This window comes from Leptonotus elevatus, chromosome 18 (genome assembly GCF_054856555.1).
Source record: "Leptonotus elevatus isolate MCC_2025b chromosome 18, RoL_Lele_1.0, whole genome shotgun sequence".
In the NCBI taxonomy this organism is placed as follows: Eukaryota; Metazoa; Chordata; class Actinopteri; order Syngnathiformes; family Syngnathidae; genus Leptonotus; species Leptonotus elevatus.
In genome coordinates this window covers 12,899,668-12,911,301 of record NC_141256.1, presented here as the reverse complement: position 1 = coordinate 12,911,301, position 11,634 = coordinate 12,899,668, and the positions used below count along the sequence as shown (strand labels likewise).

The 11,634-nt window shown below is 36.8% G+C and overlaps 1 protein-coding gene across 1 annotated transcript; it reads left to right on the top strand.

Annotated features, from left to right (window-relative positions):
* Window positions 1–17: 17 nt before the first annotated feature.
* Window positions 18–9,663, top strand: rab15 (RAB15, member RAS oncogene family). Its single transcript, XM_086061115.1, has 7 exons — window positions 18–348; window positions 4,503–4,563; window positions 4,937–4,997; window positions 6,094–6,171; window positions 6,255–6,344; window positions 7,166–7,231; window positions 7,874–9,663. The coding sequence occupies exons 1-7, from the start codon at window positions 225–227 to the stop codon at window positions 8,033–8,035; spliced, it is 642 nt and encodes a 213-aa protein (XP_085917241.1). The 5' UTR covers window positions 18–224; the 3' UTR covers window positions 8,036–9,663.
* The last annotated feature ends 1,971 nt before the right edge of the window (window positions 9,664–11,634 follow it).

Sequence of the window (11,634 nt, the reverse complement as noted above, 5' to 3'; positions counted from 1 at the left end):
CGACCTTAACAGGGATTCACCGCACCCACAGGAGGAGGCTGCCTCGGCGGGTGGGGAAACAAGCGCGAGCATCCTTGTTTTGTCTCTCAGTCCACAACAAGAAACAAATTGTGACGTTGCCACTTGAAACAGACATGGCTCGAGAGTGGGGAGGGAGCCATTCGTCGCTGAGTTAGCCGACTGGCAGCTTTTTTATTTCCTTCCTTTTCTTTTAATTCAACACCATGGCGAAGCAGTACGATGTGCTCTTCCGACTCCTGCTTCTCGGAGACTCTGGGGTTGGAAAGACATGTTTGCTATGCAGATTCACCGACAATGAATTTCACCCGTCTCACATTTCAACTATAGGTAAGCGCCAGTACAAACTATATTTGAAATATGTTGCATTATAGGTCTTAATCTAATGGGAGAATGCCTAACCAGATCAAACTGGCAGCTTTTTTGTTCCAATACACATTTTAGAAAATTAATGTTTTCCTTTTATAGTTGCTGTTGTTAACCAACATTGAACTGTGTTTGATCATTTCCCCTGTGATGGGCCGGCGACTAGTCCAGGGAGAGCCTGAGCTAAGAGTTGAACCCGCAACCTTTCCACAGAGTAGATAATTATGTCGCCTGCAGGAGGCGTCCCATCGATCAACTACTCAACATGTATATGAAGTTCCAATTCTACTAATTAACTAATTAAACAAAAAAAAATCTAATTACATGAATCAATTTTGTTGTTTTGCTAATGCTAATTCATTCATTACCTTCTTCAGGGTCACTCCAGTGGCGGTTCTAGACCACTTTGAGTGGGCTGGCGGGGGCCAGGGTTTATGTCAGAGGGGCACATTCAAACCAGCTAACATTAGTTTAGCAAAAGCAATATTTTTGATCAAGGTCGTTTTTATTCATTCTTTTTATGTCAAATTAAAAAAAAAAAAGATCAAGAGGCTATCACAAAAATAGTTTTCATTCTGAAGGATAACTGTGACGCAAGTTAGGCCTTTCAGATCTATTCTTAGAAACAGTTGTTAATTTAGCAAGTGTTTTTACTGTGGCGTAAAACTGCACTGCATTATACTGACACCCGTTAGTAATAGTTTGTTTACCTTTATTTGTTTTTATTTACCATTGTGAACGAAGAACTTTGACATAACTGTGCAGTGTTGTTTTTCTTTCCACTGTGGAAAGTAATTATGTTGTGGCGTTTGTTTGCAGACATCGCCTGTAACATGGAAGTGACCCTTTTGCACCCGGGTTGACATTATAAAGTCAGGAAATGACAGCTAAATAGCTTTTTATTGAAAAGGAAGCGCATTGTTCAGACAAGGTCATGCAAATAAATAATGTGGATTGACTGAAATTTGAAAGCAGGCTGCCTCAACTTAATTTGAAAAGACAGACTGTAATATTTTATTTTAACGTCATGCAGCATAGTGAACTAGTGGTTAGTCAATCTGTCTTATTGTTCGGAGGCTCTGGGTTCGATTCAGGTACTGGGGTTCGTTTTTACAGTCCCTATCGTATCAGAAAGATGGACATACTGTAGATATTTCCACATGATTAACTCATTCACTGCCATTGACGGCAGTAGACGTCAAAAATTAATTTGAACTGAATTAGTTAAAAAAAAAAATTGTTAACAGGAGTATGAAAGCCTAGAATTGTTTTTTGTTGTACATTTACAACAGATATAACATTTTTGATTAATCTCGAGTTAACTAGTGAAGTCATACGATTGATTACGATTACAAATTAAATTAAAACATTATTTATTTTTAATAATCTTTTTTTTTTTAAAGAAAAGATTATTATTTTACCAAACAAGTATGGCGTAAACATAGGGCTGATCGATTATGAAGAAAATATTAATCATGATTATTTTGTTAATTTAAATCACGATTAGGGCAAAAAAAAATTGGGGTACAAAACAAGAACATTTTTAAACATAACAAATTTTTAAAAAACTAGAATTATGTAAAACACTATTATAATAATAATAATAATAAAAAAGTTCCTTTTGGACAAATTTATTAAATTAGTTATTAAAAATTAAAAAAGGTGCTAATGTATACATTTAAACAACTCAAAATTAGTATTAATAATCTTTTCTTTTCTTTTTTACGATAATGCTGATTTTGTAATTGTTGTGTAATAATTGAAATTGTAGTTGAATTTAAAATTATTGCACGGCCCTACATAAACATAAATCAATAAGTTAGAAATCAAATGACAACAATATTAAAAAAAAATATTGTGGCTTTATCACTTCAACTTTTCGTCTTTCACGAAACGATATGTAAACATATGGACTGCACTTCTATTACACATCAAATTCCCATCACAGTCATATTCAAGATCTGACAATAAGTTGGAATTATCACATAACGACGATATCAAAGCCGTAAATGTCATGAAGTTTACAGCATTATGAGGAACAGATGCTTCCTTTGCTTCCCGTTGCTGCGATGTAAAAGTCCGGCAGCTGTTCCGGTCGTAATGATAATGTCACGGCTGACAAGCCTTTTTTTTTTTTCCTAAAGGATTGGCGCATCTGCCCATTCATCCGTTCATCTCTCCATCCATGAGCCGTCCGTGTCCTCCCGACACGTTGACAAATGTCACCAGCTCATCTGTGGCGAATGCTGGAACACGCTCAGTTCATTTGTCAAGTCACTTTGGGATTTGTTCCCCTTCGCTTGCTCAAGGCCCGCTGATAGTGAAGCTCAGCCATGTTCCATTAAATGCACACTGCCGTATTGTTTTGTTCAACCGTTGTGACAATGGAGAATGTAAGCTGCAGAAATGCCATCTGTTTTTTTGTTTTGTTTTTTAAGCTTCGGCAGAAGCTCTTAAAGATGGGCCTTAATTACATGCTTTGTTTTAATGAATGTTGCGTTTTTTTGAGTCACAAACTCAAGAATATGATATTGGTTATGGCTTATAAACCTTTGGTCATCTTTGTGTGAACTTAGAAATGGAATGAAAATGAAAATCGATTGAACTCGGTCGTCTTTTTTCCCCACAGTGGGACGCCGGGTCACTTGGGTGTGAGTCAGTTTAACCGAGATAAGCCGTTAATTGACTTCTCGGGGAATACTGTGGTCTGTAGAAGTGCTGCGGCTTTACTTTTTTACTGACTTCAGGGGCGTTAGTCAGTGGAGGCGGCCATGCGGGGAATGGAAAGTAAGTACGAGTTGAGAAGGATTTACATTTAATAACGAGGAAGGATTCAGGTGGAGCGCTTTGCTATGATAAAGCTAAGTGAGGGGAAAAAAGAAAAGTCCTCTGTTTGTTGGTCCACATACTCGCAAGTCTGCTTCCTGTTTGACAGAGGCTGCTGTAAAATGGCTGAAAGATACATACATGTTGCAGTTTTTGTGATTTCTGTTAAATGAATGGCTTTCAATGCCCAAGAATTTAAACCGGGGTGAGAGAGAAAGAGAGAGAAGGACAGAGAGAGAGAGACAGAGAGAGAGAGAGAGAGAGAGAGAGAAGGACAGAGCGAGAGAGAGAGAGAGAGAAGGATAGAGCGAGAGAGAGAGAGAGAGAGAGAGAAGGACAGAGCGAGCAAGAGAGAGAGAGAGAAGGACAGAGAGAGAGAGAGAGACAAAGGACAGAGCGAGAGAGAGAGAGAGAAGGATAGAGCTAGAGAGAGAGGGGGGGAGAGAGAGAGATTTGTTAATTTTTATGTCTTTATGCTAACAAGCTAATTAGCTAGGATGGTGATATAAGACAATTCGACAGATTCTTGTTCGTCCCAGTTTTTATTCTTGGGCATTGAAAGCCATTTATTAAACATAAACCACAAAAACTGCAATAAATATGGACTTTTGTATTTGTTTCTATCAGTTACATAGTGCTGATTTTTGTATTCATTTTTCCGACCAAATGCTATCAGGCTATTTTCTTTTTTAAGATGTAGAACATCCCAGGCCTTATGATTTTTTTTTCTAGGGTAAAGGAAATGGTACAAATAACAGTGTATATATTTTTAATGGCATTTAAAAAATAAATAATTCAACTTCACCCAGTTTTTCATAGCGTGTTTAACACATCAAACACACGTTAAAGTAGCACTAAGGAACTTTTCAACCTTAATAAAATATTTTCATAGCTCTTCTGATGACACATCAACTTAAAACTGCTTTATGGCATAAGTCACTTCCCCCTTTCCCCATTCGTTACAAAGACGGAAGTCAATTTGAATGTCGACGCACGATTACTGCTTTCCTGGCAGAAGATGCAAAACAACTGAAAAGTTTTGTCTGAGGAGACAAAAAAGAAAAAAGAAAAAGGGAAACTAACGAACAGTCAAGGAGTAACATGGGCCTGGCTTTGCGCTTGTCCTCATGGGAAATGTGGTCTTCCTTCAGGCATAACATTACCGCTTTTGTCCATATGGCGCCGCCATAATCAACTGAAATTGAAAGTTCCTTAGTGTTGCTTTAAGAATGGTGAAATAAATAAAAATAAACTGCATTGTTTGTTCACACCTCACTTTTTGTCCCCTGCAGGGATCGACTTCAAAATGAAGACACTGCTAGTAGATGGTATCAAAGTGCGAATCCAAATTTGGTAAGCATTCACAACGTGTGTGTGATATGTGTTATTGCACCAGTAGCTCTCGCTGCCGAAGCGGATATTTATGTCTTTGAAAAGGTCATTGTTGTCCATTGTACAGTATATAGTACTGTATTCTCATTTCAGGGGTGGAGCTAGACGGTGGCCACACCCCCACATGTCGAGGAATATTTTTATTCCGTTGTGTGTTGATGCTATTGCACAACATGCAGAATATCAAGCATTCAATGATAGCTATGATACTTAGCTCCTCAGTTGACTTCAACATAGTTGACACCTCAATGGGTTGGATAAACGCCACGCTTTCACTTCCTGTAAACATCATGGCAATATTATTGTTTTGATGTGTATGTATTTGTTTTCCCAGGGACACTGCAGGCCAAGAACGCTACCAGACCATCACCAAGCAGTACTACAGGCGAGCGCAGGTAGTAATTGCGTCTCAACATGGAGCAAAAATCATTTCTTCAATTTTGATTTATATGTTTTATTGCCAATAAATCATTATTTTTTCATTGTGGTAATTGCATTCAGTTTTTTTTTATTTTAATCAGATTATTTTGTTGACAAATCCACATTGGCACATTTAGATATTAATTTGTAGGATTTTTATACATTTATTTTTTTAATTAATTAAAAAAATCATTATTTTAATTGCATTTTTTTATTGTTATCAGATTGTTTTGTGGAAGAACATATATGGCACTTTTAGATATTAATCTTTAGCAATTTTTAATTCATTTTTTAATTCATTAGTAGTCATTTTAAATGGTATTATTTTTTATTGTAATATTGTATCATGTTTTGTTGAAGAACTTACAGGGCACATTTTTTGAGTAATTATATTATTAATAAGTTTTAAAATAATTTCTTAATCATAATTATTTGATTGTTTTAATTGCATTTATTTTTGAAATTTAGATATGATTTTTTTATTTTCTGTTTTTATGCTGCATATTAAAAAAAAACATTTTTTTCTTTAATTGCATTCTTTTTCCTTTTTTTGTAAAAAAAAAGTGATTGTTTTGTTGGAGAACTTATTTGGCACATTTAGATTTGATACACTAAGGATTCCTGACAGAAGAAATGCTGAAAGCCGTTCTTAATGCGTTAGCACGCCTGCCTCACAGTTTTGAGACTCGGGTTTGAATCTCGCTAGTCCGGCTTTGAGCGTTATCACGCTGTTGTGTGTCGAGGTGCTGTTGTTTTTGTATTCAAAGACTGCTGTTATCCTGCCTTTCCGTAGCTGAGGTAAAAAAAAAAAATGCACTGCAGACACTAAAAGAGTCTTGATGTTAATCTTGCTAACAAGTCCTGTCACTATGCAATTGCGCCCGCAGGCTGCACCGAACGTTCCAATCTACTAAAATAGAATTTTCTATTTACTGGAAAACTGATAATAAAATGGGAAGATCGCCTCCCTTTTAACGCACCCTCCGGCCTGCCAATGCGCAATTTATAATCGCCTGCGCTCTCTCTGGCGTCTTGCTAATTAACATCTCGCAATCTGCGATCTGCCCTCAGGGAATTTTCCTGGTCTACGACATCACGAGCGAACGCTCGTTCCAGCACATCATGAAGTGGGCCAGTGACGTGGACGAGGTGAGCGGTCGGCCGCCACGTTTTGGTTTGATTGTCATTTTGTAACCGAGTCGCCCCCGCTCTTCATTTCGCATTTCCCGTAGTACGCTCCGGAGAAGGTTCAAAAGATCCTGGTCGGGAACAAATCGGATGAGGTGGACAAGAGGCAGGTGGCCACAGAGCAGGGTGTCAAGGTGGGCTTTATACATTCCTCACAAAAATTTGGGGGTATTCGGCTTTTGGGTGATATTTCAGGATGACTCGACCCAACCTCTTTGCAGTGACGTACCCCCTGTGAAATGTTTTTTCAGCCAAGTACCTCCTAACATTTCTGATTGAAAAAAAAAAAAAAGACTTAAAACCCCAAAACTTTGGAAGGTCTGTTATTTGGATACAAAAAAATATATAACTTAAAAAAAAGAAGTAATAATTATAAAAGATTTGTGCACATACAAATGATCAACATATTGCATAAAGTGTCCTCTTTTGGGATCATAGTAAAGCTCTGTTCTAAAAACGAAATAATGAACTGAATTTTAAATCACGTTTTCAGTGACGACAGTGAGTGGTGCACGTTTTTCATGAACTCATTCACTCGCCATTGACGGCTATTGACGTGAAGAAATTATTTGAACTATTTCTATTAGTTTAACATTTTTCCCCCCCACTTTTGTTAACAAGAGTATGAAAACCTAGGAAAAAAAATATTGTACATTTAGAACAGATATCAAATTTTATGATTAATCGTGAGTTAACTATTGAAGTCATGCGATTAATTACAATAAAAAATTTGGCAATTAAAATCATGATTAATTGCATGACTTAACGAGTTAACTCACGATTAATCACAAATTTGATATCTGTTCTAAATGTACATTAAAAAAAATCGAGGTTAATAGTTCAAATGAATATTTGACGTCTATAACCGTCAATGGCAGTGAATGAGTTAAATGTGCATCAGTTGTTTTTATGTGAGAAGCAAAAGCCTAAAATGTTATTGATTTATATCCTCCAGCTTGCCCGAGCTTATGGAATGGATTTTTTTGAGACAAGTGCCTTCACCAACCAGAACATAACAGAGGTGAGAAAGTTGCATCGCACTATGACTACTACGATCATCATTCGGTTTTTTTTTTAGTAGCGGCGTCAGGCTATTCAAATTTTTTATCGTAATTAATCGCATGACTTCAATAGTTAACTCGCGATTAATAAAATAATAAAATAAAATTAAAATAAAATTATCTGTTCTAAATGTACAAAATGTACAATAAAAAAGTTTTTCTAAGTTTCACACGCTTGTTAACATAAAAGTGGCAAAACTTTTTAAGCTAATGGAAATATGTCTGCATCTTTTAGTCATTGAAACAGTAATTTCATAATTCATAAAATCGAGTTATAATTAAATAGATGTTCTATATTGTATAAAACGAGTGTTATATTGATTTGCGTTGAGGTCATTTTTCTGCCACTAGATGGCATAATTGCATTTGTAAGACGTTGGTGACAGCTCAGTGCATTTTTCTTCTCATATTAAGAGGCGAGCTATCTAATCTTTAACATAAAATAACTATTATTACATTTATTACTGCAATTTTTTTTTACTTAACATTAACTTTAAATTAACGCACAAAATTTGACACCGCTAGTTTTTCGTGGTTCTAAAAAAAAAAATCCCTTGGTTCCAAAACGGAAAGAAACGACTCTCATTTTACATTCCATCAAGACGTTTACACGACTGGCCGAGCAGGTGCTGGCGGCCAACAAGAAGGACCTGGACCTTCTGCGGATGTCTCTGAACGACGAGCTGAACCTGGCGGCTCTGGAGGAGGAGGAGGGACTGCGCGACGGCGGCTCCGCCGAGCAGGGCAAAGGCTGCTGGTGTTAAAAGACGCAACTGACGTGTGGCGAAATTGTGCATTTGGAAAAGCCGTTTGAGCATTTATTGGACTTCAAACTTCAGGTCAGTGTCGTCGTGCGCTCCAGTTAAACAATTCGGCTCACCAGTAGACGTTTTCCACTACTCGTGCCACGTTTGGCCTCCGAGTATGCAAGTACTGCTCAAACGGCATTTGAGCAATTTATTTGATATCCTTCATATCTACTCTCTAAACTCCAAATTGATGAAATGCTCAAACGACTTTTTATATTACACGCATGCAGTGTAATCTTTTGGGAATGTCTCTCAACTATTCCATGACTTGATTTGTTCCATGTCATCTTTTCCCCCCACCAGAGCAAATGAACATTGTTCTCCCATTTGCCCATCATCCACCTCTTCAGTGTATTTCAGTGAGTACATAATACATTGGTACTTTTTTTTTCTTCAACTGATGCAGCAGGTGTCCCTAAATGTAAGGCCGGGGAGGCGTTCAGGGACGTTTTTTTTTTTTTGTGTTGTGTTGTGCGCTCCCGCGCCTGATCGTTTACTTTAATGCACACATTGATTACGAGGAATTGAAATCATCTTCAAATTGAGCTTGTCAAAATGTAGAATTAGCATCCAAATACATTTAACTCATTCGCTGCCAGCCCAGTAAACTCACTCAAACCCAGAAACGTATAAATACGTTTTTAAAACTTTGTTCTTCACTCCCAAAAACGTATTTCTACGTTTTTAATGTTTTATTTTTTTTGTAATGCTAGAGCATACAGAAGGCTTTGATATAGCTTCCTACATGAAAAGGTGGCTTAAAGCAATGGTAGTGGTTACAAAAAACGGCCAGTAGGTGGCAGCAGAGTATAAGAGATCAACCAGGGCCATGTTGCAACAAGCCCTTTTTCCTATTTTCTTGCAGCAAAACGGAAACAGATGCAAATATACTTTTCCTTTCCCTTTTGCTGGTGAAAGAAGAGACTCTAATCTTTCTTTTGGTAGGTTCCATGTTTTTATAGCAATAGAACGGAATATTCTGTGGACATTGCAAAATCAGTCCAAATCCAGTAAACCAGCCAGGAGCGAATGGGGTTGCTTCAGTGAAAATGGCTGGGAGTGAATGAGTTCAAATTGATTTTTTTTTTGATTTTTTTTTTTACGTCTAGCGCCGTCAATGGCACTGAACGAAGGTAAGTGCATAGCCAACATCTTTAACAACTCTCGCTTCATCCCGGAGACAAGTGAACCGTTTTCTGATTTGATTGCAACTTCAGTGAAGTTAAATATCAGCTGGCTGTAAATCCAACTATGATTCAACCAGAGATGCCTCTCAGAGACAGAATGAACATCCACTTTGTGTGCATCCTTTTTCGTAGTCTTCAACGCTACTTGACAGTATGCGTGTGTGTGTGTGTGTGTGTGTGCGTTTGGGTCATGTTGAATGCTGTTCTGGATCCTCAACTCCGGAATTATAATGCAAGTGTGGTGTTTAAAAAAAAAAAAAAAATCTTCCTTCTTTGCATCTACTTTACTAGTATTTGTGGAAATATATGACATTGTACAAGCAGAATGCAGCATATTATTCTTGAAGCAAAGTTGTCACATGTTTATGAGTAAATACTCGCAGATTTAAAACTGTGTTCAAGGCTGTTTTCTTGTTTATGGAGAGAATGACAAGCGCTCAAGAGATGCGTGATACTGTTATTATGCTACGCAAAGTTTCCGATTTTTTTGTGAAGTCAAGCATCAGAATTGGTTCAAAAACACACAAGACACAAAAAAATATTACTAGTAATTTTGGGCTTAATTTTTTTTTGCCCATTGACGTAGTTTAAGCACTTATATATAAACAAAATATAGTGTTTTTCTCACACTTTTATTTTTAAACTCTTATTTTTGGCTTTTTCTGCATATTTACCTGATTTAATTTGAGAAAATATATAGTCACACATTTGACTCGTGTACTGTATAAGAATATAAGTAGCACAACAGAGAATAGCTGCACAATTTTAAATGTCATAAAATGAGTATGTGAGTATGTTTTTTTTAATTAATAAATAAATACATTTTGGATAACTTGAACTTTGCTTGAAACACTGGTCAATAAATGTTTACTACATTTTTTAAATCAGAGGTGCAAGTAAACTTGTACAAGAGGATTTTTTTGGGACAATTTGCCCTCAATTTTTCTCTAGCACATCAGGTTTTCATAATAATAATAATAATAATACATGTAATATTTATGAATTAAGTGTTAAATTAGGGATGAAAATATCTAAAAAATCTGACATGCTAGAAAAAAAAAAACCGTTTTTTAATCAGCATGCTTAGGCAGCCATCTTTGATGACATTTTCCTGTTGACGAGTGAGTGTAATTAGTTGCAAAAAGTTTGAATTAAAATAAATAGATAATAAATAAAAAGTAGAAAAAAAGAAAACTATAAGATTCAATACCTTTCAATTGTCAAAATGAAAAAGAAAAATACATTAAAAAAGAACATAAATGTCCCAAATTTCTTTTCTTTTTTTTTTTTACCATTAAACCGTAATTAATACAAAAGGCCAACTATAACAAGTAATAAAATAGTCTCGTGAATAGCAATAATGTAGACAGATTTTAGGCATTCAAATATATCAATTCCCACCTGCGAGTTTTTAATGTAGCTTTTTAATTTGACCACTAGATGGCAGATGCAACATAAAAATATCTCATAGTCGAGGAACGACCTACTCGTGTATTATATTTAATTTACAGCGCCACGTGTGGGGCCATTTCTGCCTGCAATAATACCAACAACGTCCCAATTTCCTCCTAAACTATTTAAGAAGCTACTTAGTCTCCATTCACTGAAACTGCTGGTGATGAACTTGTAAGACGTTGACAGCCAACCGAGAAAAAAAAAAAAACGCAAAGCTTTTTGTACATCCGAGTTGTTCATGTTGTCAACTCGTTCAAGCGCCCGGGGGTGACATCAGCATCATCATGAATATGCATGTGGCACTGATATGACAGCTCGCTCTCTAGCGCCAAGGCTGAGTGACACGCACACGCGAGCGCGCGCGCGCGTATTGGGAACGCGCACACTGACACGTATCACCCACGCGTGTCCACTCAAGGTACGCGAGTACATTTAGTTTATTTAATGCTCTTTTGATACGGCACACGGCACCTCCCTAATCCATTTGCATCGATTTGACAGGTTTAATACATAAGATGACAACAAGTTAGTTTGATGCTCCTCGCTGAAGATTTAAAGGCTTTCAAGAGTTCACTCGGGGTCATGGCTGAAGCGAACGTGAGACGGAAGTTGTGAGTCTTTTTCAACATGGTTCCAATTATTTAAAAAAAAAGCTCACCTTTCTTTGGAATGTTGTAGAAGTGATCATATAAAAATGTAAGGGGAAGTCAAGTCAAAAATGTTCAGCACAATTAACACATTGTTATCCATCTCAGGGGGCGGCCATTTTGTCTTGTACTGCCACTTCCTGTCGACTGAAAAGGACATCACAGTGCATCAGGGCGGATACTTGACTCATTGAGACATTTTCAGCAGTAAAAAGTTAGTATTTTGTCTATAATCAATGTGATAAGTTCATTATTTTTCCATGAA

Coding starts and splice junctions, on each gene's coding strand:
- rab15 (XM_086061115.1), top strand. CDS start 225: ATGGCGAAGCAGTACGATGTGCTCTTCCGACTCCTGCTTCTCGGAGAC. Junction 349..4,502: donor GTCTCACATTTCAACTATAG/GTAAGCGCCAGT, acceptor TGTCCCCTGCAG/GGATCGACTTCAAAATGAAG. Junction 6,345..7,165: donor CCACAGAGCAGGGTGTCAAG/GTGGGCTTTATA, acceptor TATATCCTCCAG/CTTGCCCGAGCTTATGGAAT.